We start from the raw sequence: 27193 nt of genomic DNA on the forward strand, positions 1-27193 counted from the left end.
CAGTGGTTGTTTCATAACTAAGAAACAACCTTCCTGCAGAGAAGGAGGTGCTGCAAAATTTCCCTTTGCTGACTAGGATTAAGGTTGCCATGGGGGAATGAGCTTTTAGTACATTTTAGTTAGTTGCTATTTCAACGGGGCAATATTATTTGTCTTGCATATTGCAACTCATACCAATTCCTTCTCAACCCCATTGCTAAGTGTCCAGATAAATAAGATACTGGAGAACATTCTCAATTGTCATGAGAGGTGTGTTTTATTTTCAGAACAAGTAGTTTGGCAAAGAGGCTAGAATGCAGCAGAACTGAAGTACAAGTAGCCAGCAGGATGAAATATTTCCGGAGCTTGCAGGAATATTCTCTTTCTCCACAACTTTAACTTCAATTGGCCTTTCTTCAGTGACTACATCTGGAGGGTTCTTAACATCACAGAAATAAGTGCCATTGTCTGTAGGTTGCATGTTTTCTATCTTGATGGATGCATCTTGCTTTAAAAAATCTCCAGCCCATGTGCTGCGGCCAGTGAATTGTGTATTCTTCCCATCATATGCTTTCTCATTTGAGTAATAGAAAAACTGTAAGCATAAAAACAAACACAATCACTTTGTTATTCGCTGCTTTCAGTTGAACATAGTTGTTGAAGAAGCGGGATACAAATTTTAAATCAAACCGTCATTAACTTTGCAGGAACACATTAATAAAAAGACCACAAAGAGACACAAATAAGTAATTCTGTTAAATGAAAGGGAGAGAGATAAATAGAAGAAATATGTGAGCAAACTATCTCAATTTGAGGACAGGCAAAAATATGGGACTTTTCCACACTAGAGCAAAATGTGGAGTTGCACTTGCCTGTTTCTGCATCAATGTAAGGGCATCCAAATGAATCTCTCCCCATCCCAGTGTTGTCTTGTACTTTCCCCCCTTTTAATTTGGGATTTGCAATTATTGGAAAGTCTACAACAGCCCGGATTGAAAACCCCCACACTGAAAGTGAGGAAGGACTGAGACATCACTGGGTTGGGGAGGATGTTAATAGCAGGACAAGCAGGTACAAATCCACATTTTGTTCCTGTCCTGTGTGGAAAAAATGCCTTTGGTTCTTATTGATGCTGTCAATACACAACAGGCAATACTGTTGTGAGTTTGGTGGGAGGTTAGACTTCTAATTCCAGGATCCAACAAGGATTTGATTGCTGAAATAGCCAGACCAGCTTTTTGGTGAGGTAATTGCCCCCCAAGCAATGCTAGAAATGGAGATATGAAAGCTAGGAGTTAAATGGCACCCTAAACCTTGGTTATCGGCACAACAATGGAATCTCTGGACGCAATTTTTAAATGAAAAGAATACAAAGCTGAAAATGAATGAACTGCAGCTAAATTTTTATGTTCATTTTTCACATGGTCCAGTCCTTCCCATGCCCACCCCTCTACTATTATTCAGGGGGTGTTATCTCCAGTCTTCAGAGAGTAGCGGAAGTGGGGAGGCAGAAAAAGGTCCTCCTTTCCTTCCACTCTGCAGTTTTAATCTGAAATCTTAGGCGCATTATTGCGCCAAGAGGTCAGAAATTGCTTGCACTAATGAAATTCCAGGTCACAAAATGTGCCTAGAACAATGGGAGTTTCAAACACTGCCCCTAATTATGGGTCCTTAAGGTAACAAAGGAAATGGCTATGAGCCAGAGAACAAATGGGTGTCTCCCCACCAGTGCCCCCCTACTGGTTGGTGGTTAGAAGGACAAAAGCCAGAGTTGGTATGTGTGAGAGCTAGGTGCTAGAAGCAGGCTGCAGACAGGAGCCTGTGAGGGGGAGACATGCTTGGTTTCTGCTGGAATCCAAGGTTGTGGGAGAAGCAAGACCTGCTGGCGTGTTAATGCTGTAAGCCCCTGCACCATAGGGTCAGGTTGCATATATGTGTAAATAAACCATATATCATAAAGATCCCCCAGTCTCTGCTGCCCCTCATTCTGAGGAAACCAAACCTATGGTAAGCACCTGGAACCCCTGGAATCTTGTAACACTCAGAGATTAGGGTGACGTGCAACAATACATTGCTTCAATAAGGCATTCATTCAGTTGACAAAAGAAAAGTAGTGGTTTCCAAACCTGTAATCCACTTTCACCACAAAATCTAATGGAAATCTAGCTTTCCCTCAGTCATTAACTCTTACAGTTATGGGACGGTCATCTGTTCCCCGTTTTCGATAGCTCCAGGTAGCAGAGGCTGCAGTAGTAATCTTCTCTGATGATGTGAACTTGCATGGAAGCTCCGCTACTTTCCCAATCTCCACAATCAGTTCTGCTGGTGTGGACACTATAACAGCTGCAATATTGGCGGTTGCAGAACAAAATACCAAACAGGTCCCTTTAAAGCAATAGAATTACACAGTTTACTTTAGAGCAATGTAAAGCTAGACGAAGGCATGCGTAAGTTAGCCTACTTTGAATATTTATTTATTTTTGCTTAAAATATTGATATATCGCCCATAATGGGGGGGGGGGGGACCTCGAGGCGGTTTATAATAAAATTGATTAAAAACAACATCTAAAAATCAATGCAGCTGCATTTACAGACAGAACAAAATAGTCATGAAAAACACATGGATAGTATCTAACACCGTCATTCCATTAGCACAATGCATTTGGGCTGCACAATGGAGATTCCTCTTCCCATGCAACCTGCTTGGGGGGTTCACCTAAAATTCTGGAGAAGATTTGAGGGAGGGGACTGAGGAGAAGTTCCACGTACTGCACAGCTGCAAGTTCTTGTGCCACAGACTATGACACTTATTTCCATGATCTCAAGAACCCTCAGATATAGTCACTGCAGAAATGCCAACTGAGAGAGAAAATCCCTGGAAAGATCACAACCACAACTTCTGGAAAAATTGACTTAGAATAGAAAAAAATGGTTTAAGGTTTGAGTAAGGGTTAGCTAGGCCAAAGGGGTGCCATTCCCTTTGGCCCAAGCCACCCAGAAGTGGGTGGAGCTATCCCACAATATTGGAGAGATGCAGGACACACAGCCTGCAGATCAGCTGAGAGGCAGAATTATCACCCTTTCCCTACTCATCAAATGATTGATCTGATGAGTGGGGAACAGTCAATCTGCATCCCTATTAGGTCACTGGGCTGGGAAGAGAGATTTCAACCTCTCCACCCACCCCAGAACCACCTATATTTTAATCCCTCCCCCTATTTTTTGCTGCTGCTTCCTGTTATGTACTGAAGTTCTCACCCTGGGCCAGCAGGGGGATACTGTAGATAGTTATGCAAATAAGGGATCGAAAGTGACGTTCAGTGATTGGATAGCTTTAGAAAATTGTTGCAGTTACGTTGTACTGGAGCTCTATATAAGCAGGCTGACTGAACCCTTCAGTTCAGTTCTGTTCTGTTAATAATCAAGAGCTGTTTGAAGAATTGCTGTGTCGTCTGATATGTTCACCCACAACTTAACACTTCCTACATTGGTGGGGTCTTGGGGGGCCAAGCCCAGAGTCTAGAATCACTTACAGGCAGGAACCATTATGATCTGCCCATGAGTATCTGGTAACAGAAGGTGTTTGGTCATAACTGAGCCAAAGCAAGAAATGGTTTGAACCATCCTTTAAACTCTCTGTTTTGTTTTGTTACTGAGCCGCAACCCACTTTAAAGCTTTGTACTTTCTTCATGGCAATTCTAACAGTTAAGGAAAGCAAATCCTGTTATGAAGTGGAATTAGCCTGTATAATCAGTTCCCAAATGAACCTGTTCCTGCAGCAGCTAATGTGCAAAGAAAAACACACACAAGACATTTCGCAGCTACCCAGAAGGCTCTTCACCCACAGACAGCCTTCTTTTGTGATTCTGAATCTCACATAACAAAATATTTACTTCTAATAAAAGGGATATTTGTCAATTGGACACATGAATTTATATGAGTTTCCAGAGATAATTGGATGCACTTTCATTCTGTACTGGTGCTCAGTACTGAGAGCTTCTTTGATGGATCAAACTTTGGGACTTTAAAAGCGTGCAGCAAGTTTATTTTAAAGTAATTGATATTAGCTCATTCCATCAGAAGCAGAGCACATCCAATTTCACATTGTACTATAAGGATTTTCGTTCACAAATGTTTCATTGCTCATATTCTTTTGTTTACTATTCTTAAGATACAAGTATAGCTGTGGAATTGGCTGCTCAATTTATACTTAAGTTCCCAAGATTTTTCTTTTTGGTGATTATATACTGCATATAAAAAATACGTAGACTAGAGAATGGTCAAAGAAACTTGGAATCCAAAGCACACTTTCTCAGAAGTAAGGCCCAATTAATACAATGGACTCCGTAAACCTATTCAGGATTGCAAGCTTAATTTACAAGCCTTCGGCATGTGAGCCGGACACACTGCACCAAGAGGGAACGCCGAAGGTCTGCAGTTACTAAGACTGCCCGCGACCCACAGATCGACCTTAACAGGACCAACCTCTGCTCCGCCCTCGAAGCGACCCCTCTTTTCCCGCCCAAAGCGACTTTTGCTCCCCGCCAGGGACCCCAGGCAAGGGGGGTGGGGCCAGGCCACGTGTTCGCCCCGCCCTCTCGCCATTCCCGCGCGCCCCCTTCGGAGACCCAGAAGAGCGGCAGCCCTCACCGTGGCCCAGAGCCAAAGCCAGCGCCAGGCAGAGCGCCAGCGCGCCGGCGGGGAAAGAGCTCTTTCGCTTCCCCGGGCCGCCGGTTGCTGCGGCCGTGGAGGCGGCAGCCATCCTTCTGCCTCCGGACACCCTCGGCGCCCCATTGTTGCGCCGCCGCCCACCTCACAGCCATTGCGGGGGGCGGGGGGAGCGGGAGGCAAAGCGACGCCGCCGAATCCGGCTGGCGCGAAAGTCAAAGTGCCCAAAGCACGAGGCCCTTTGCTGCCCTCGAATCGTGCGCGCAGTTGTGGGCGCTGAAACGCCGAAGGGAGACAGCAGGGAACGGGGTCAGGAAGCTGACCTTGTGGCGGGAATACAACTCCCCTAAGAGGAATGCTTAGAACAGTGTTTCCCAAACTTGGGTCTCCAGCTCTTTTTGGACTACATTTCCCATCATCCCTGACCACTGGTCCTGCTAGGTAGCGATGGGAGTTGTAGTCCAAAACCAGCTGGCGACTCAAGTTTCGGAAACACTGGGTTAGAACAACATTGGGGAAAACCCAACAAACTTTGTGTGCTCACCTTCACAAAAAACACATGAAGTGGTTAAGCTGAGCAATGGAGACTTGCCTCCTCTACATGTCCCCATTGAGCTTACTGGTTGAACACCAGCCAGTACTATCTATTCTGTTATCGCATTTGTCCTCTAAGTTTATTTACCCAGGAATGTTCTACAAGAGGAAATCATAGTACTGTAACTTGTTTATTTGACAAGAGATCCAAACTAAAAAGGCTAATGGGAAGTGGGGCTGTACTGTGTTAGTGTATCCACACATTTTGCCATCATGGCAGCTTTCTAAAATGGGAAGAAAATGTGGCTGTGCTTGATTTATGATCTGTCACTAATATACGTATTACAGCTGTACAAGCTCCAAGAATTAGGATCACAGAGCTTAAAAAGGCCAAGTTGGTTCCAATAGGAAAAAGGTTATTTGAAAACATTCACTTAAAGATGGCTTGTTTGGTTCCAAACATGTTCAAGACAGTTTTCCAGAACAGTCCTGAAGATTGCAACACAGACAGCGCTTCTCCAAAAACACAGATTTCCAAGAATACCATTATCAGCAGGATAAACAAATTCCTTTCAGTAGCATCTTAGAGAACAAGTTTGTTATTGGTATGAGCTTTCGTGTGCATGCACACTTCTTAAGATCAACAGAGTCAGCCAGTAAAGCCAGAAAATGCATCAACTTCTGAAACAGGAAAGATTTATTATTGTGGTCACGGGAAAAAGTTGTCAATCAGCTGGTGACACAGATCCCAAGTGACTAATTGATATTTCATGTAATGTATGGAGTCTCTCTGCAAATGTGCCCATCCTTCACAGAACGCCCCCAAAGGGGACGGGCAAATTCTCTTTAAATGGCCCTCCATTGGGAGGCTGGCAACCTGAGCTCCCAATGGCCCTGCGACGATCGGGAGGGCAGAGCCGGGCAAAAGAGCTTGACACTCGCACGTTGGTTCGACCTGGTTTCTGCAGTCCCCTTCCCGGCAGGAAAATGGCAGCGGCTACCGTGGCGGTGGCGGCGTTAACGGCGCCAGGAGGAGGCGGCGGCTGCAGTCCGAGGCAAGGCGCTGCTCCGCTCGCCGCCTGGCTCAGCTCGTTGCTGCTGGCAGCGGCTCTCGGCATGTGTGAGTGGGTTTCCCGTGTCGGGGTCGGCGCGCCTGAAAGGGAAGGAGGGGAGCCAAGGAGGGAGAAAGCAGGGCGGGAGAAAAGCCTTTCCTCTTCGCTGAGCCCCGCCGTCTCCGCCAGAACTCGGGCGGCGGGGGAAGCGGAGCGCTGGCGGGAGGCGAGTCGTCTGGGGCGTGTGAACGCGACGCTGCGGCGGAGCGGAGCGCTGTTTTCTCGGTGCGGTTGGGTGTCGGCGGGGGATTCCAGGTCTCCCTGAGCCCCCCTCGCAGCCCCTCCCTGGTCTCTCTCCGGTAAAAGGAAGAGGGGGTGGGGATGAGCTAACGTACGTGTCATGATGGTGGCGGGTGTACGTGTGAATCGCTTTGCAGAAGAGCCCAGGGCGGAACAGAGATCAAGGAAGAGCAGGTGACCTCTCTCTCTCTCTCTCTCTGCCACTCCGCCCTTTGGGTTTTTAGGTTGAGCTCTGCACAGATAATAATAAGGGTAAGACAGCCAGGCAAGGGGGGAAATTGACTTTTCCTACCCTGCTGCATGACAGTTAACCAACACATCAACAAAGCAGAAATAAAGACAGAAAGATCTTCCATGATGTGTAGGTAATTATCTGCTAACACAGAGAGAGAAGAACAGAATAAATGCTGAACTGTGGTCGGTATCCCTGCACTTGATGGACTGTTGGGAGTGGGGTAGCTGGTGAAGGAAAATTAATACCCAATATCTCCACATCACGGGATCGCGGGTGGCGCTGTGGGTAAAACCTCAGCCACTAGGACTTGCCAATCGTATGGTCGGTGGTTCGAATCCCCGCGGCGGGCTGAGCTCCCGTCGTTCGGTCCCAGCTCCTGCCCACCTAGCAGTTCGAAAGCACCCTTAAGTGAAAGTAGATAAATAGGTACCGCTTTCTAGCAGGAAGGTAAACGGTGTTTCCATGTGCTGCGCTGGTGCTGACTCGCCAGCTGCAGCTTCGTCACACTGGCCACGTGACCCGGAAGTGTCCTCGGACAGCGCTGGCCCCCGGCCTCTTAAGCGAGATGGGCGCGCAACCCCAGAGTCAGACACCACTGGCCCATACGGGCAGGGGTACCTTTACCTTTATCCCCACATACCCTCCCTTCATGTGCTTGGCCATTGTGAATGAAGTCCAATGCCGTACTTATTTTTCTGTTCCCCAAGTGTATTTGCTCCCGAAGGCTTTTGGAAAGTTGGTAGCATGAAGAAAATGTCTACTTGTTTAATGTCCCACCTGCCTTTCCATTTTATAAGCCCATGAGATTTCTGTCAGAAAGTTTGAAGGAGACGTCTCATTTGTTCAACTCAGCTTTCACTGCCTTCTTAATGGTGCAACCCAAACTCCACTTACATGGAAGTACCCCACTGAATTCAATAGGTCTTGGTTGTAAGTAGAGAAGGTTAGGATTGCAGTGTAAGGTGGTGATTTGCTCAGTTAAAAACCCCTCTTCTGCAAGCTTGTTTGCTCACAAAGGCCTTTGGAAAGTTGGGAGGAGGTTGGGGTCTGTGCATCTCCTCCAGGCCCACCCAGATACTTTCTGCAAGTTTGTTTGCCTACTGCGGGGAGGAAGTTGTGGCCATAGGTCTCTATCTTTGCTTTCTGCTGATCAGGTTTTACAAAATGTTTTTGTTACGTTTTGCTGACGGTTGTAATACTGCACATGCTCAGGGCATTTTTTTGTACTCCACAAAACCTTATGCCATAAATAAATTTGTTAGAAGATAGTGAAGAAATGAGACGAGAGCTGAGGATGCAGGTGGGCTGTGTGGAAAGAGCTGCCTTTACAAGCCCCGCAAAGCCCTTTTATCAGCAATATGCAAAACATTCAGAGACATAAGAAACTTCGTGCTTCAGTACTTTCCCATCATGAACTGTCTACGTGACCCAGGTGTTTTCTTGTTTATTCAGACAAAGCCTCCCCATTCCACCACGTCATGTGAAGTGAAGGACATGAGGCAGGAGTTGGTAATGCAGGTGAGCTGTGCACAAGCACAGTTAGCCAGCTAGCTCTGCGGAGGCTCTTTTTATTAGCACAATATGCAAAACCAGTCAGATACATTTGGGAGTGTGCCCTTTACACATCTTCCAATCATGAGATTGGGGGTGGTGGTGGTACAAAGTTATTTTGGCACCTGTTTCCACAGCGTCATTTTCTCCTTCAACAATGTATGACGAAGGAAACAAAGGTCACAGACAGGACACAGCAGACCACTGAGAAAGCCAAAGGTTAGATAGAGGGCAGGATGTTCAGACAGCTGTGGCTTGTCTGTTGGTGGAAGTGTGCTCCACACCTGGTGGTCATTCCTTCAGTCATGTTCCTATCAATTGGAATTTTTAGCAATGCTTCTGCCAAGAATTCAAAGGTTAGAGATAGAGCAACGCTCTTGGCCAAGGAGGCAAGAGAAGGAAGGAGGATTGAATGCCTCCTTTGCTTGTGGCCGTAAATTTGTTGGCATGGTTGGTGAATCTGTTTCTGACCTCTTGACTAGTCTTCAAAAGACTGGGAGTGGGAGAAAGTACAGAGCAGTGTAATTTTGTTACCTCCAATTCAGACTGCTGCAAATCTGTTGGAACCAAGATTCAAGGTAGAAATGTAAGCACAGCTTCTGCATTTGACAGGATTACAAAACAAGCAGTATACCGGTACTTAGGGCTTGCTGTTGGAAAGGTACTTTTAAATGTTGCAACATACAAAACATATTCAGGTGTTTGGCCACGGAATGTAGTCTGGGATTCTGCCAAGTGTACGCTACTACAAGATTGTGTCAAGGCCTTCGCACAGCACAACCTCTGACACCAACTGCTTCTTAGCCACGTCAGATACAGTGGTACCTCTAGTTATGGACATGATCCATTCCGGGGTGCCATTTGCACCCGGAAAAGTCTGTAACTAGAGTGCTACTTCTGCACACACACACGGCGCAATAGAACACTTCTGCGCACATGCGCGCGGCGAAACCCGGAAGTATACACTTTCGGGCTTGCTGCGTTCACAAGCCGAAAAGACAGAACATGAACCTAATGCAACACAGGGTACTTTAATCACCTGTAGGATTTGGGGGGTGGGGACTTGTCTCTTTTTGGAAATACAGTGGTACCTTGGTTGTCAAACATTACAGAAGCCGAATGTTTTGGTTTCTTAACGTCGAAAACACAGAAGTGAATGTTTCCGTTTTCGAACGTGCCTCGGAAGTGAAATGGCTTCCGAGGCGTGTTTCTCCATTTTCTGAATGGAATTTGCCGACCACCCATTGCACCTTGGTTGTTGAACGTTTCAGAAGTTTAAAGGTCTTCTGGAATGGATTATGTTCGACAACCGAGATACCACTGTACACCAAATCAAGAAATAAACTGAGATGTGGAAGAGTTGAAGTTTGTTTCAGTTTGGATAAACCTTCAGTTTTTGGAAGTCTGGAAATGTTTCATCTCTGAGCTGCAGAGGGCAGAGGAATAATATCTCTCCATAAGGTCTGGAAATATATGGGGTTCATGTTTAAGAGTCCAGTGTGGCACCTTTAAGACTAACAAATTCAGGCTGCAGTTCACTAGAAATTGTGACAGCAAGGGCCCCTTCTGAACCAAGGTAAGACACTTAGGGGCTATGTATTAATAAGACTACAGTGTTTAAGTATCCACTGTTTCTTTGCAAAGGAGGAGGATAGGGAGAGAACCAGGACAGGTGGAAGCCATACAAACGTTTATTCCATCAGTCTCCTCCTCTGGCAGCAGAGATTCCTTTGGTACCAAAGTGAGACGTTTCCAGTTGGGACTAAATAAATAAATAAATAAATAATAAAAAGCAAAGCTTAAGTGTCTACAGTATGTTTGCAAGGGGGTAGGATAGGGAGAAAACTAGGACAACTTTGCCATGACCTCTGGCCTCTTAGCACTACCAGGCCAAGTGGGCACCAGCTGCCATTGGCTCTTCTAAACAGATTTACCTACTTACTTACTTACTTAGTTACTTACTTGTTCTCATGTTCCCACCCTCCACATCTTCCTTGGATGAGGGAAAATAGAGAAAAGCTTCAGATGCTGAATGTGAGGTGTGGGTTGGCTTGTGTGGGAAGAGGTGGTCTTTAAGGTATTGGAGTCCTGAGTCACACAAGGCTTTATAGCTGAAAGCCTATAATATCATGGCAGGTTTCTATAAATGTAGGCTTCTATAAATCTAGATTATTGCATCATAGAAACGTGAGTGGGTTTTCTTAAGCACATTTAAGCATTTAAGTCTGAGTGTCGTAGCACAGCAGCAGTGAGGTGGGAGGCATTGCTTGCACAATGGTGTAATGGTGAGAGTCCTGCCTAAGTGGTATTCTGCTCTATTCTACTGCATGCTGGACGTGAAGGCAGTGCAGTGAATGTGGAAGTGCCAAGGCATTTCCCCATTGCGAGAACGTTCTATTTCCTGTTTTGGTAGTGCTGTGTTCCATCAATCCCTGCTGGTTTGTTTGCTTGCTAGCTACACCTGGTGTGGGTTGAGCTTGGGAAAGCTCCCAATTATCATTCTTGTTCCCAGCTGAATGGCTTTTCACAAGTTGTAAGTCTTGAGGTGTTTTTCTTTAATTCACGGGGAGCCCTGACAAACTGTGTAGCACACAGAAGCCTTCCCAAGGATTCTCTTTCTCTTTCCATTCAATAAACACATTTACCAATTTAAATTTTTTTATGCATTTTTGTGTTAAAATGGAGTTGGACTGTTAGGAATCTGGAATGGTTAGCATAGCCTATGAAGGACAGCATTGATAGTGCAGCATATGAAATAACCTTCTTTGCTTATTGTAATTACATGGTGCATCATGTATATTCTGGTAGTGAACCTGCCAGGATTTTGGTAGATGTGGTATGGAGTTGACCAGGTTTGTGTGAACTGGCTTTAGGGCTTGGATGGTGTTTTGCCAAAGGCAAAAGGCTTCCTTTTAAAGTCCTTGAAGCAAAGACAGAGCACTAGTGGAAAAATTCTGAATTTTATTGAGCAAAATAGGACTTTACAAAGGTACAAAACCTTACCCAAGTTCAAATAATAATTCCTCTTTGCCAATGGATGGATAGGCAAACAATACACAATAACTTTCTACCCATTCTTCAGTCATTGGAGGACGTTTTAACTTACCAGTCTTTTATTAGAACGGTTACTTAGATGAGCTGTTGTTAGTTGCCCTTGACCAACACTTAACAATTGGGTAAATATTCAGTGATCAAGTTCATAGGGTATGCATTGCATTCAGGATGAAGTTTATACAGTGACTGATCTCACACAAAAACAGAATTAACGCTGGATGTTTCCAGAACAAATGGACTAAGTGCGACTCAACGAATATTTGATGGGGCATTTATTCTGGGCTATAAGACTTCTAATGTAGCTCTTCATCTAGCTCTCTTGTGTAATGCTATCATTTCATTCTGCATTGCTTACAATGGGTCCTGCATCCTGATTTTTGTGGTGTTTCTGACAGCCCAGGTTTCAGCTGTGGAAGTATACACACCAGCAGAACTCTCTGTGGAGAATGGGACAGAAACAAAGCTTCCGTGCAGCTTTTCATCCTCAGAGGTGATAAGCAGTGCTGCTACTGTTACCTGGAGCTTTCAACCAGAGGGATCAACTACTACTGTGTCGGTAAGAGATGATGATTGAAGTAAGATGAGAATTGAACAAGAGCCTGCAACAAAGCAGATTAAACATTTCCCTGCTATTTCATACTTTTCTGCTCCTGCTCACTTTTATCACTGGTAAGAGTACATATTTAGGCTGCCTCAGAATGCCAGTTGATCCTGTTATGTTTGGTATCATGGATAGTCGTCCTTCTGTGTTTGTTCCACAATACTTCAGTGGCAGAAGTATTATTAAGGTGAGGGGCTGTTTTGAACTAGTGACACATTTGTTAGCCACCTACCCACACTTCACCATGGGTTCCTGTTTTGTTAGCAGGATATGTCAAGTTTAAAGGTGTATGAGGTGATGGCAATAATAGGTCCAATAGTGATCCTGTAGCAGCAGGTGGAAATTGGGGCAAGTGAGTCAGAGTAAGGTCTCACCCTGAGCAACTGTAGCTACTCCCAGACCTCCCTTTGTGGGGAAAACTAGGATTTTAACACTATCCTGTTCTGTGTTCCCGATTACAGTTCTTCTATTATTCCCATGGCAAATCATATCCTGGGAAGGATACACAATTTAAGGACAGAAGCAGCTGGGCGGGTGACCTTAACAAGAAAGATGCATCTATCAGTATATCCAACATGCAATTCCGGGACAATGGCACTTTCATCTGTGATGTCAAGAACCCTCCAGACATAATTGTCACACCTGGTGAAATCTCAGTCAGAGTTGTGGAAAAAGGTACTGCCGTCTCTGGATACAAAAGTACTAGTAATGATGGTTGATAGAATGCATTTGTGAAATATTTGATTAAATTACTCTACAAAAATCCATCACGTACAGTAGTATTATTTTGTCTGTTCTTGCATAACTTGTATTTTATTCAGAGTGTTTCTGTGAGGAAATTGAACTGTTTTAAAATAACTAAAAATCCTGTATGTAGTTAGGTTTTGGAATTATGGCGTTAATTTGCTTCTTGGAGCCAGCCTCAGCTGTCTGGTAAACAGTTTGAAAGGTGCTACAAATTTATAAGAAAAGTTTGGTTTATATTGTAGTCTATTGATAGGATTAAGTGAGCTACGCTTATTTTATGGCTGAAGTTGTTTGTGGATAGAGATAGAAGAGATAATGTAGCCCAAGGGTATAACTAAAGAGTGATTTGAAATTGACTCGATCTGGGTGGATTTCAAAATGACAAAAAGTTCAATAGGCCACTAAAAGAACTTCTTTTAAACAAATTGCATTCACAGTTAGAGAATAAAGTGTTCTTAGCAGTTCAAAGAGATAGCAGTGGCTTGTTTCCACAGTTAGGCATGAGTATATGTGTGTGTGTGTGTGTGTGTGTGTGTGTGTATGTATATGTATATTTCTTAGATGTGCCAAGTTTGATTTTGTTCTTCTGTGAAAGCTGAGTCTTAGTATAGTGGTATGCTCCAATATTCTGAAGTGCAGGTTTGCCAAGAGGCAACAGTTACTAGTTTATGATTATTGTGATTAAGAGCCCAGGGCAGAACAGAGACCAAGGAAGAGCAGGTGACCTCAGGAGAGCCAGTGTGGTGTAGTGGTTAAGAGCGGTAGTCTCGTAATCTGGTGAACTGGGTTCGCGTCTCCGCTCCTCCACATGCAGCTGCTGGGTGATCTTGGGCCAGTCACACTTCTTTGAAGTCTCTCAGCCCGACTCACCTCACAGAGTGTTTGTTGTGGGGGAGGAAGGGAAAGGAGAATGTTAGCCACTTTGAGACTCCTTAAAGGGAGTGAAAGGCGGGATATCAAATCCAAACTCTTCTTCTTCTCTCTCTCTCCTTCTACTACTCTGCTCTGTGGGTCTTTAGGTTGAGCTCTGCACAGATAATAATAAGGGTAAGTGCTAAGCCAGGCAAGAGGGGAGATTGCTGCGTCCTTGAATCAATCTCTTTCCTCTCTGCTGGTACCGGATAAAACACCCAAGACCTTGTATGTCTGAAATTGGTGTTGCCATTGTTTGGCTTTGGGTTTCCTGCCTTCATTTGTAGTGCTGCTTGATTGATACAGTGGTGCCTCGCAAGACGAAAAGAATCTGTTCTGCGAGTCTCTTCGTCTAGCAGTTTTTTTCGTCTTGCGAAGCAACCCTATTAGCGGATTAGCGCTATTAGCGGCTATTAGCAGCTTAGCGGCTTAGCGACTTAGAAAAAGGGGGGGGAGCGAAAAAAATTGCAAGCCCATAGGGAAATTCGTCTTGCGAAGCGCCTTGAAAACGGAAAACCCTTTCGTCTAGCAGGTTTTTCGTCTTGCGAGTAATTCGTCTTGCGGGGCACCACTGTACTTTACTTTCTGGCTGGGTAGTTGTTAGTAGTTATAGTTTGAGGCTGAGAAAGTAGCATTTTTTAAAGGGTAATGTTTGTTTCTAAGCTATGTTAATCTAGGAAAAGCTTTTCCCCAGACCTGTTGAGGTTTTTAGCTCCATTGAAATAACTGTTTGCTCCCTGTTTACCCCACCTTAATTGTTAGGGGAAGCCACTGCTGATTGGTGACAATTTACCCATAAGCATGGAAGTCAGCAACTGCTTGTTGCAAATTACAGTGATCTTTGTTGATGTGGAGCTGTTGGAAATCACTCTCATGACCTAAAGTGCTCTGTGTTTCCATTTGCCATGTTAGGCTAGTCTATTTCAGTATCTTCCAAAATTTTGCAATGCTAGCTCAGCAGAGCATTAGGTAGTATTTACCACCATCCATCTTCTAACTTGTTATCATGCCATCTTATCGATGACATTGTTAGGAGCACATAGGCCAGGGATAGAGAATTTGTGACTCTCCAGATGTTGGTCTCCCATCAGCTTCAATAAACATAGCCACTGGTTAGGGATGATGTGAGTTGTAGTCCAACAACTGAAGGTGTCCGACACATGATCCTTTGTATACTGCTGACCGTATTGTATTGTTGAGCTCATATTGAGCAGTTGTACATCCAGAAGGGAAGGATCTTTGCCTAAACTAATGAGATTGGTTTTTATTGAGAGTTTTCCTTTGGTAATGAATTTTCACAATTGGTTATTTTTAATTATTAGTGTATTTGAAATAAGATTTTTGATCAAAATTTTTTATAATCTATTTGGAAGACTCAACACCATACATCAGTTGTGACTATGGAATGCTTGTAAGGTTTTTCCTGTTGGATTTCATTAGCATCCCGTTAAGTAGAAGTAATTTCTCTGTTACATAAAATTATTCTGTATTTGATTGTGCATTTGAATAAGGAATATTTTTTCTTTGACTCAGAAGGGTGTAAACATGTTAGATTAGGGTAATCTGCTCTTGACTCACTTCCATCCATACTAGGTCCACCTCTGGTAGAAAAATGCAGATCTTGACAAGAATCACTAACTAATTACAAAATACAATTCATTGCAGTGAAACTGTTTTTTCCTTAGTTAAGCAGAATTTATATAAAATCTGGGCTTCTTTGGAGGACAGTGTTGGGGTATAAAGCTGATAAATAAAATAATTTTTCTACTGTTATTTTCCTCACAAAAAAACATTCAGACTGCTACTATATTATGCCAAGGGACAGACAATAAAGGAAAGGCAATTTTTAAAAGGTGTGTACAAAAATATCCTTATTTTGTAAGTCATGCTAATTTCAGTAGTCTGCAAAATAGGTTAATTTACTAGGAAACTTTTTCATTTGCTCCTGCCTTTCTTCACTTAGAATTTTGGTAAAGTCAGATCAAAATTTTCAGATTTAACCTCCCTAAAAGAAAAAGAACTTTAATTGTTTGAATGTATACTTGTTCAAGTGTTTGTGTGGCTCCTTGATTGTGGTAGATAGGTTGGCATCCATCTGTCTCGGGAGTGAAGTCAAAATGTTGGCGATAAACCATCATTAAATTAGAATATGACTTGCAAGCTCACTGGGGTTTTGAGCTCATGATTTCCTGGAATGTAATTTTATTGTTAAGGACTCCAGCCCAGTTTTTATTTTTAAAAATTTGGTCACGGTTTGGCAGGTCAGATACTCAAAATTGACCACATATTTTTAGAAAGCTATCACTGCAATGATTAGAATGTCACATTAAGAGATCAGCATTTAAAGCCTGCTCAGTCATGAAGTTTAATGAAGGAACTTGATTAGACACCATCTTTCAGCCTCGCTAATCTTACAGGTTGGTGGTCAGGATAAAATTATGTGGGGAGATGAACCTTTTATGATGCTCTTTGGAGAGGAAGAGTGCACTAATTTATTTTATTTTATTTTTTAAAAAATAAAATCATAGAATCATAGAGTTGGAAGAGACCACAAGGGCCATCGAGTCCAACCCCCTGCCAAGCAGGAAACGCCATCAGAGTACTCCTGACATATGGTCAAGCCTCTGCTTAAATACCTCCAAAGAAGGAGACTCCACCACACTCCTTGGCAGCAAATTCCACTGTCGAACAGCTCTTACTGTCAGGAAGTTCTTCCTAATGTTTAGGTGGAATCTTCTTTCTTGTAGTTTGGAGCCATTGCTCCGTGTCCGCTTCTCTGGAGCAGCAGAAAACAACCTTTCTCCCTCCTCTATGTGACATCCTTTTATATATTTGAACATGGCTATCATATCACCCCTTAACCTCCTCTTCTCCAGGCTAAACATGCCCAGCTCCCTTAGCCGTTCCTCATAAGGCATCGTTTCCAGGCCTTTGACCATTTTGGTTGCCCTCCTCTGGACACGTTCCAGTTTGTCAGTGTCCTTCTTGAACCGTGGTGCCCAGAACTGGACACAGTACTCCAGGTGAGGTCTGACCAGAGCAGAATACAGTGGCACTATTACTTCCCTTGATCTAGATATAGATCTAGATAAGTAGTCTGCACTGTGTTCAGGAGGAACACAAAAGTAGAAATAATATTGGATGTCTCTGAAGGATCAGGTTCACAATTTATTTTTATTTATTTATTATTTTTTATAAAATTTTCCAACATACATTTATACAGTAGTATCCAATCTAAATTTATCACATATTTTCTCTTTTAGACTTCCTTCAACCTCTCTGACAATCATCCATTATTCAATTTTTTAAAATACGCATTTCCTAATTTTATATTGCATTTTATAAACCTTCACACACTTAGTTTTCATCAGTACAATAGTCCTCTATCATTTACAGAACTTCTTGAAATCCCACTAGCGTTATTTGCTCATCGCATACACATTTCAGATAGTCTGAAAATTTTCCTGAGTCTTCAATGAACTTTTGATCTCGTATATATCTGATCTTTCCTGTTAGTTTGTCCAGTTGATCAGGTTCACAATTTAGGCATGCTTCTGGATCCAGCTCTGTCCCTGGAGGCTCAGCTAGTCTCAGTGGCTAGAAAAGCTTTTTACCAGCTGTTCAACAGCTATGACCATTCCTTAACCAGGAAAGCCTTGCCACAGTAGCTCATGTGTTGGTTATTTCAAGACTCGGTTACTGCAGTGTGCTGTTTGTGGGGCTTTCTTTGAACCTGATCCGGAGTTTGCAGTAAGTGCAGGATGCTGCAGCATAATTGCTGACAGGAGTGAGGCCTTGTCAGCATGTAACACCTGTGCTCAGAGATCTGCATGGGCTGTGTGATTTGCTACCAAGCCAGGTTCAAGGTGTTACTATTGGTAGTATATAAAGCCTATAGCAACTTGGGACCACTTTACTTACGAGATCGCTTTTCCCTAGAAGTGCAAACTCAATCACTTCCATCAGTGGCTTGGGCACTACTGCATGTGCTACAGAATCCCCATTCCGCATTTGTAAGAACCTGATCCTTTAGTGTGGCTGCACTTTTCTGTGGAACTCTCTGCCTGTTGAGATCAAGCAGGCGCCTTCACTGTATTTCTAAAAACATTTCTGTTCAGGCAAGCGTACCCAGAAACTTAGAAAGTTGTTGTGGATGTTAATCTGCTTTAGTATTTTAACTTGTGTACGTTTTAAAGTATGGCTAAACAGGTTTTTCTGTTTATCTTTTTGTAAACCGCTTTAAGGTTTTCTTTTGCAAATAAGCCGTATATAAATTTAATGAAATAAACAAATAAAATAAACATTTGAAGATAGAGTTTGCAGATAGAAGACATGCTGTAGCCCAAAGGTATAGCTAAAAGAGTGATTTGAAAGAGATATTAGATCATGGTGATCATAGACCTATGTAAGCCGTTAGCAGGTTGATTTAGTTTATGGATAGTGGGGTGCCTTCAGTCTCTTTTATTTTGCAGTACTCTAGTTGCTCCTTTGGGGATTGCTTTGCATGCACGTAACCCATACATAAGTTAAAACCTTTCTTCAAAGAGCAACCTTTGTTAGCCTTTTAGTAAACGTTTCATGTTGGTTCATAAAATGTTGTGGTCTCTCCTTGTCTGTCTTCTGCATTAGTAGTCCCGAGGCTGCAGCATGCTGAGGGGCAGGTTGAGCAACTGGCACGGCGATTGCAGGCACTGGAGCTCTCAGCAGGTGCAGCACAGCGCATGATGGAGGAAAGAGTGACCAACCTCACCCACAGAATCGAAGCACTGGAGCAGGTCATGCAACATCGCCCCATGCAGCCATGACACTGATACTTTTGTTTTGAGCCTTCCTTGGTTTTTGTAATGCTCCTCTACCTTCCTGCCTTGCAAGTTCACCTGCTGTTTTTTATACTTTTGTGGTTTATTTTTTTTATACTCCTGCTTGTGGTGGTCGGGTAGGATTGCTATGAGGAATTATGAAAAATGAATCAAGCCATTGTGTCAGTGGTGAAAGCATCGTTTTGACTGGGTTTGGGTCATTTGACATGATTTCTGATCAATCCAAGCCTCTGCATCTCTGCCCCATTTCTGTTGCCTGAAAGTCACGTAAACAGACCGGTTGCTTCACCAGGCATCCTGAGCAATAAAGATAAGGAGGTAGCTTTGTTGTAGCTTTTGTTTGTTTCTGTTAATCTTAGGGCCAGGAAACAGAGTTTCACATGGAGGTGATAAAAATGCCTATCGTTCCTGTTTACTTCCTGTTTATCAGGTTTGCTAAATACATTCCTCCTTGATTCCTGTTTTATTTAGCCTAAACATGTATACATGCTCAAATTAGTTATTTGTAGTTAAGAGGCTTCCTCTGATCTAACTTTGTTCCAACGTGGGGATTTTTTTGAAATGCTCAGAGGAAATCTGATTGGTTCTTACAAATGCTGTGTAAAAGTTCTTTCGTTAATAAAACGGCCTAGACAAGGGAGTGGCTATTGCACTTCCTCCCAGAGTCTGGCTGGTCAAGCCTTGCGTCTATTGAATTAATCAGGGTCCAATCCTTCCTTTGCCTTCAGAACGCAACACGGCTTAGTGGTTTGCACGAATGGTGGCAGCAAGCCTGATGCCCGCCCCCCCCATCCTTAATACATTCCACCATGCTTGCTGTTGTTTTTCACCTGATGCCTTTTGAATTAATTTCCTTCTTTTTTAAGATTGTACTTTAATGCTGTGTAAAGCCATACTGTGGTGCGAAGCGTGAATCCATGGGTTTCTCTGTCATGCTTTTATCTTTGCTGTGTATCCACTGTAAGCATTTTGTTTAGAGGGAGTATTATTTGAATGTCAATTAGTATAGTATCATGTCGCTATGTTAGTATTACTTTAAGAAAGTGCCTTTTTGTCAATGTTCCAACAAAAAAACCAACTGTTGGCTTTTTGAGCATCTGCAAAAATAAACACAATAATTTCTTTATAGCCAGTTTGTCTCATCGCTTCCTGGGTGTGAGGCCGTGGATGTGGCAGCAGAAAGCAGTGTCTTGCCAACTGCAAATTTAGGGGTGGGGAAGGGAATACCATTCAGATGTTATGCTGGGAAAAGAGGCCTCTCCTAGTTCTCCATCCTCTTAATAGTTGTACAGAAAGCTCCCTTCACAAGTCACAGTGCATTATGAGAGATTAGCATGCACTGCAATGTGAAAGACACAACACTTCAAACAAAAGAGAAGATTGGACAGAAACAATGCAGAAATTATGTCTGGCATGCTTATGTTGCTGATACCACATAATTAGGGCATTTTTTTCACTGGAACTCAGTTCCGGCACCTCTCAGGTGGGTGCTATTGCCATTATAAGAGAAAAAGGGAGCCATTCATGGTGAGTTTCGGCATCCCTTTTTCTAGAAAAAGAGCACTGCACATAACTATAGATTTCAGAAAACAGTGTATGAGATGTTATAGATAGGTAGCCGTGTTGGTCTGCCATAGTCAAAACAAAATAAAAAAATTCCTTCCAGTAGCACCTTAAAGACTAACTAAGTTAGTTCTAGGTATGAGCTTTCGTGTGCATGCACACTTCTTCAGATACTGTTTTAGTGTATGTTATGTTTATCTAGGAAAAGGTAAAAGGTAAATGACCCCGGGACAGCATTGCAATTGGTTGGGCATTTTTGAAATGCTCTCTTTATTCTATCCATCCATCTAGTTGTCAAAGTCATGTATAAACACACACACACACACACACACACACACACACACACACACAATCTCAGTGGTTGCTTCATAACTAAGAAACAACCATCCTGCAGAGAAGGAGGTGCTGCAAAATTTTCATTTGCTTACTAGGATTAAAGTTGCCATGGGGGAATGAGCTTTTAGTACATTTTAGTTCAAGCATAGGCAAACTCCGGCCCTCCAGATGTTTGGGACTACAATTCCCATAATCCCTAGCTAACAGGACCAGTGGTCAGGGATGATGGGAAATGTAGTCCCAAACATTTGGAGGGCCAGAGTTTCCCTATGCCTGTTTTAGTTAGTTGCTATTTCAACGGGGCAATATTATTTGTCTTCCATATTGCAACTCATCCCAATTCCTTCTCAACCCCATTGCTAAGTGTCCAGATAAATGAGATACTGGAGAACATTCTTAATTGCCTCAAGAGGTGTGTTTTATTTTCAGAACAAGTAGTTTGGCAAAGAGGCTAGAATGCAGCAGAACTGAAGTACAAGTAGCCAGCAGGATGAAATATTTCCGGAGCTTGCAGGAATATTCTCTTTCTCCAGAACTTTAACTACAATTGCCCTTGGTTCAGTGACTACATCTGGAGGGTTCTTAACATCACAGAAATAAGTGCCATTGTCTGCTGGTTGCATATTTGCTATCTTGATGGATGCATCATTCTTAAAAAGATTTCCAGCCCAAATGCTTCGGCCACTGAATTGTGTATTCTTCCCATCATATGCCTTCCAATCTGAGTAATAGAAAAACTGTAATAACAGAAATAAACACATGTAACTTTGCATTTATACCTTTAATTTTCATCCTCCTTCATAACACTGAGTGGATATATTTCCAACACCATGGAGAACTACGCAGGATTTCCAGTAGTTACAGAGAGCAGAACACTCAGATGTAGCCACCTGACACGCAAGCCTTTATTTTTGTCTGGGTTTGAAAGAGTGGCATTTTATGAGAAAAAGAGCAGGTTGCACTAAACCCATGGGTGCTACTTCTGCTTTTTCTGGATATATTGAGAGGCATCTAGCTGAAAAGTTCAAGGTGTGTCATCTCAGCATAACACTGGATGAAATTGCTTTGACCTCCAAGACTTCATCCTGCCTGGGGGTTGTTGGGATTAATTCTGGGTATGGTGGCATTGTTACTGCATAGTTTAATTCACAACAGGTCTTTCTGGCAAGGCAGCTGTGCAAGAAAGGGTATAAGCAGGTTCCCCTAGCCTCCCCTTTCCATTACAAATCCCATGGGGTTCAAAGGAGCTTACTCTCAGGTACTATGCACAGCCTAAGACAGTAGATTCAAGAAGAGATTTGGTTTTGACTGAAACATCCCTCATCTCAGACACATATACAAAGACATAAAGGTTTGCATTTATCCAGTACTTCCACATGCCTGGGAGGAGAAGAGCCAGCTTGGGTGCTACAAGTGGGATAGAAATCTTCCAATAACACCTTTAAAAAGAGAAAGGCGGGAAATGATGAGCAATCATCCCTAAGATTCTGCAGGAGGCTTAATTGAAAGGGAAAGGAGGCAAAGCAGAAACACAACTGGAAGGGTGGGTGGGGAAAATTGGAGACTGAGATTGCACTCCTATGAATGCTTACCTGGGAGAAAGTCCCCTTGAATTTACATGGGATTGGGGTTGTTTATGGTTTATGCTTTACGGGGCAAGATCAAATTCATTAAGAGGCTACAGAGACAGAGTAAAGAATTGTGATAAATAAAGGAGAGAGCCCAAGAGAAGAGAGATTAATAATGATGATAATGATATTGATTTATTTATTTATACATACATACATACATACATACACACATACCCCGCCCATCTGGCTGGGTTTCCCCAGCCACTCTGGGCAGCTTCCAACAAAGTATTAAAATACAGTAGTCAGTTAAGCATTAAAAGCTTCCCTAAAGAGGGCTGCTTTCAGATGTCTTCTAAAACATATGAAAGGCTGCACTTTATGATATCTGAGAACAGGCAAAATCATGGGCGTAGCCAGGATTTGTGCTGTGGGGACATGACACCCACCTGTCACCATCCTCTTGTCTGGCTCTGTTTAGTAGCAGATTTGCAATGAAATGTCTCAACAACAGTGGTTTTAAATTACTTTCTGATCCCCCAAGGGCTCAGAAAAATCTGTCAAGATCTTTCTACCAATTTCTACTTTTAGTTAAGTTTTATTTATTTATTTACTTGATTTAGGGGAGAGCAGCACTTTCCCTGCTCCCCCTCTGGCTATGCCACTGGGCAAAATCTAGGACTTGTCCACACTAGAGAAAAATGTGGATTTCAACCTTCCTATCTCTGTGCTCATGTAGGAGCTCCCAGTGTTGTCTTGGAACCTCCCCTGTTTTAATGTGGCATTTTTTTTTTTATTATCCTTGGAAAGTCCTGAACAGCCAGGGTTAAAAAATGTCCCCATTGAAAGATCTGAGACAACACTGGGATACAGGTGGGGTGGTGGAGAGACAGGCAGGCTCTGGGTTGTGGACAAGCCCTTGGCAGGGCTGGCCTACCCATCCAGTGTGACCAAGGTGGTGCCCCATGCTCAACCTGTCTGTCCCACCACTTCCACCACTGGTGGAGAAGTGACACCAGCCTTGGTGCCTATTTCCAGAGAAATCTCACGAGATCTTGCAAGATTTCACCGGAACTTGCAATTGCTGCTGTCCCTTCCTGCTGGTGGCATTTCGCCTCAAGCAGTGAAAAGGGGTATGCCTCCCCTGTCCCTTTGTCCATACTGAGTGCTGTCATTCCACGACATACAATTAATTTCTACAAGACATTCATACAATTGACAAAGGGTGGTGGTAGTTTCAAAACATGTAACCCACTTGCACCACAAATGCTTGTGCAGAAATTTGCTCTTACAGTTATGGGACGACTGTTTGATCCCAGTGCTTGATAGCTCCAGCTAACAGATGTAGCAGCACTAATCATCATTGATGTTCTGAACCAGCATGAAAGCCTTGCAATTTTCCCAGACTCCACATGGATTTCTGTTGGTGAAGATACTGCAACTGCTGTCTTCTCGGGTGCTGCAGAGCAAGATGCCATCCTGGCCCCTTTAAAAGCAATAAAATAAGACTGTAGAGCCAGACAAAGCTGTGCAGAGTAATGAGGTCTCCAGCCTCTTGACATATAACACTCTGGGAGATTAGTGAGTATAAAAAACATGGCAGCATATATGTTAAACAGATTTGTCCTCTCCACACCATATTCCAACTTACTGTACATGTAGACTTTTCTGTCTAGTACACTTAAACTGCAATATTATCTCCTCTGAAATGGCATCTCAGACATCAGGCAGGGAAATCCAGTGTCTGGAGCTTTCCTCTCTAGAGTGACTGGCTCCTTTGATGTCCCGGCCCAATCAACAGTGGATCAAATTGGGACTTTATAAGAACTGCTAAGTTGTACTCTTCAGAGGCTCACTGCTCCAACTGAAGAGACACTTAAGAAAGAGGGGTAAGTTAGGTATGAGGCTGAAGATGCTTCTCAGTACCATCTTTGCAATTCCTAGGTCCTTGACTTGATCTACAAGTACAAATACAGTATTGCTGAGGCACTGGGATGCAAAGCCACCAAATGCATCCAAAAAAGTAATTCTGGGGTCATACACCTTTCCGTGCTCCAGGAATAACTTAGAAGAAAGCACTACAATTAAAAACAGAAAACCAGAAGGCTGAAGTAACCAGTTCCCAATATTTTACTTTTTACAAAAATAGGTGTAGACTGAAATCCAAAGCAGTTTCTCTGAAGTAGGTCCTGTTGAAAACAATGGACCCCGCACGCCTGTTTAGGATCACAAGCTTCCGAGAGGGTACTAAGGCCGCAACGTCAACACCACACAACCAAGTGTGAGATCCCTCCGTAGCATTAGTTAATCTTCCTCTCTTTGCCACTGCTCATAAAGCCGCCTTCTTCCCAGCCTAATTCCTCATCCAGTGATTTCCCCTTCCAAGCAACCCCTCGTACTAAGGTTTCCCGCAATCCATCCTCTGCCCCGCCCTCGAAGCGACCCCTCTTTTCCCGCCCAAAGCGACTTTTGCTCCGCGCCAGGGACCCCAGGCAAGGGGGGTGGGGCCAGGCCACGTGTTCGCCCCGCCCTCTCGCCATTCCCGCGCGCCCCCTTCCGAGACCGAGAAGAGCGGCAGCCCTCACCGTGGCCCAGAGCCAAAGCCAGCGCCAGGCAGAGCGCCAGCGCGCCGGCGGGGAAAGAGCTCTTTCGCTTCCCCGGGCCGCCGGTTGCTGCGGCCGTGGAGGCGGCAGCCATCCTTCTGCCTCCGGACACCCTCTGCGCCCCATTGTTGCGCCGCCGCCCACCTCACAGCCATTGCTGGGGGCGGGGGGGGGGCGGGGCGGGAGGCAAAGCGACGCCGCCGAGTCCGGCTGGCGCGAAAGTCAAAGTGCCCAAAGCACGAGGCCCTTTGCTGCCCTCGAATCGTGCGCGCAGTTGTGGGCGCTGAAACTCCGAAAGGTGGCTCATAAAAATGACCCAGACGCAGAGAAGAACGCCTTTTGATCACTAGTACACGCCACTAGCCAGGGAACAAAGAGGATCTTTCGCTTGGTAGGGAAATCCTTCGGGGAAGATCTTGATGACTTGCTGTTATTTCATTGCTTTTGTGTTTTAAAACACACTGATGTTACTTCAAAGCTGCCTCCTGTCATGATGTAAATAATCATAATATAGGAATAGAGTCGAGGAATTAGATGACTGCTTAAGCAGTCTTTGGTTTGCTTGAGTATTCGTCATGCTTTATATATTAACAATGTACCAGAAGAACTGTGTGGTACATGAGAGCCACTGCATACCTGTTCAGAAGACAGTCGTTAAAAATACTCTGAAAAGTCTGAACCCAGAGACTGAAAACAATAATGCAATGTTTATGTTTATATTCTTCAAGAATCTGATAGGCAGTTGCGATCCTGACACTTGGTTGGTGTATTGATTGGACCAAGGGTTCAATCCCTCACAATTCTATAGGAAACAATACAGTACCACCCTGATACATGTGGTCCATACTGTGAAGTCATCATTCCCAGGTTGTGCAGAGTACAGTGGTACCTCAGGTTACAGACGCTTCAGGTTACAGACTCCGCTAACCCAGAAATTGTACCTCAGGTTAAGAACTTTGCTTCAGGATGAGAACAGAAATCGCGTGTTGGCAGCAGGAGGCCCCATTAGCTAAAGTGGTACCTCAGGTTAAGAATAGTTTCAGGTTAAGAACGGACCTCCAGAATGAATTAAGTTCTTAAGCTGAGGTACCACTGTATTATAAAGCTTGTCAATGTGTAAGGCAGTGAGGCCACACTGGGAAAAAACATCAACAGATACCATATATGCTGCCGAAGAGCAGATGTTGGTCGTGCATAATCAAGTGACAGCGTTTGAAGACTGGCCTACAGACCAGCTTCTAGTCTCCAGATTATCTCCTCCATCATTCTACCTCAACCTACATTTTTATATTTGGGTTTCAAAGTCAATCACATGCAATGTGGGCTTAAGATCTTGACTCACAAGCATGAAGTTACTATGGAAACCCCCATATTTTATTTTCAGTACTGGCAGAAAATGTAAGTTTCAGTGAAATGACAACTTTTAGAGAAGCCTGAAATTCTATCCACCACCACGCCCCCTTTTGACACTGATATATTTGTTCTCTCCTTTCCATATAAGTACTTAGGGAGATTTGGGATATTGATATTGATAGTCCTAGGCACAAGAGATGGCAGTTCAATGGAGAATGAGAAAAGGACACAGAGCTGAATCTGCAGAAGTGTCTTAAGATGCTGGCTGCTTTCCTCTCACGAGATCTGATGTGGGAGCAGTGGATTTCTCCTGTTGGTCAGAGTGTTTTAGTTGTGCCTCTACCTATGTTATATACATAGAATAAATGCAACCATTACAAATTACCAGTAAGGCCAGTGACTTGCTGCATAAGCATATCAAACCTGGGTAAGCACCGTGCCCCTATAACTTCTCACTAGGAGAAATGTGGTGAGTTTAGTAAAATATATTTTGGGTCTGCTGCAGTCCAACCATGAAGAGACACTTTGAGGTGCAATGGACTAGCTTCTCCAGGTTGTTTTGCCTCTTTCACAGCCTGCTCCAGAGAATGCCTTTCAGATGTTGTGCTGGGAGAATAGACTTCTCCTAGTCCTCTGTCCTATTAATAGCTGTACAGAGAGTGCTCCCATCACAGGTCACAGTGTGTTATTTGAGATTAACATGCACTGCAATGTGATAGACACAACACTCCAACCCATAAAGAGAAGTTTAGACAAAACAAAGAATTGTGTCCTGAATGCTTATATTGCTGATACCACATAACTGTTGCACGCCACCCCCAGTATCCAAGGGTGCGAGATTCCAGGAGTTCCAGACGCTTACCCAGGGTTCGTGTTTCCTTTTGGAAACAAGGCACAGTGGGGACTGTGGTATCTTTATGATACATGGTTTATTTACACATATATACAGCCTGAGCCTACGATGAAGGAGCTTACAGTATTCACATCCTAAGAGGGTCTTGTTTCTCCCATGCCCACAGCCTTGAATCCAAACAGAAATCAAACATTTCTCTTAAATGTAGCTCTGACTCTCTCCCACTTTCAGTTCTCACCTTTGTATTTTTCAACTACTGTACAGGTTTTTTTCAGGGGGGGGGGGCACAAATTTACCATCTCACACTGATCCACTTGCTTTTGTTTCTCTTAATGGCTTTTGTTTCCCTAGCATTACTTACACTTCAACACTTGCTGGATCCAGAGGTTAGAAGGGTCTCTGCATACTGCCTACTTCCCCGCCCCAAAGTCATAACATAACTGTGCAGCTGAGAAGACAGTGT

At 43.7% G+C, this 27193-nt stretch overlaps 2 protein-coding genes and 1 long non-coding RNA gene across 4 annotated transcripts; 1 reads left to right on the forward strand and 2 right to left on the reverse strand.

Moving 5' to 3' along the window:
• Positions 1-230: 230 nt before the first annotated feature.
• On the reverse strand, positions 231-4764 carry LOC309340332 (myelin protein zero-like protein 1). Its single transcript, XM_081859026.1, has 3 exons — positions 4631-4764; positions 2171-2364; positions 231-574 (listed from the first exon to the last, which is right to left on the reverse strand). Exons 1-3 carry the CDS (start codon positions 4740-4742, stop codon positions 263-265), a joined length of 618 nt encoding a protein of 205 aa, XP_081715152.1. The 5' UTR covers positions 4743-4764; the 3' UTR covers positions 231-262.
• A 1291-nt stretch (positions 4765-6055) lies between these two features.
• Positions 6056-19582, forward strand: LOC309340854 (myelin protein zero-like protein 1). 2 transcript variants are annotated; one of them, XM_081859946.1, is made up of 4 exons: positions 6056-6302; positions 11770-11930; positions 12437-12650; positions 18264-19582. In XM_081859946.1, the coding sequence occupies exons 1-4, from the start codon at positions 6071-6073 to the stop codon at positions 18437-18439; spliced, it is 783 nt and encodes a 260-aa protein (XP_081716072.1). In that variant the 5' UTR covers positions 6056-6070; the 3' UTR covers positions 18440-19582. The 2 variants fall into 2 exon arrangements, with proteins under 2 accessions (XP_081716072.1, XP_081716073.1); XM_081859947.1 differs by having other exon boundaries at positions 18267-19582.
• Positions 19583-20746: 1164 nt separating this feature from the next.
• Positions 20747-24664, reverse strand: LOC309340685. Its single transcript, XR_014156070.1, has 3 exons — positions 24507-24664; positions 23214-23407; positions 20747-21090 (listed from the first exon to the last, which is right to left on the reverse strand). It is a non-coding gene; the product is annotated as an uncharacterized lncRNA (long non-coding RNA).
• Between the last annotated feature and the right edge of the window lie 2529 nt (positions 24665-27193).

The sequence above is a fragment of the Podarcis erhardii genome (assembly GCF_964252035.2).
Source record: "Podarcis erhardii genome assembly, chromosome: 4".
Lineage (NCBI taxonomy): Eukaryota > Metazoa > Chordata > Lepidosauria > Squamata > Lacertidae > Podarcis > Podarcis erhardii.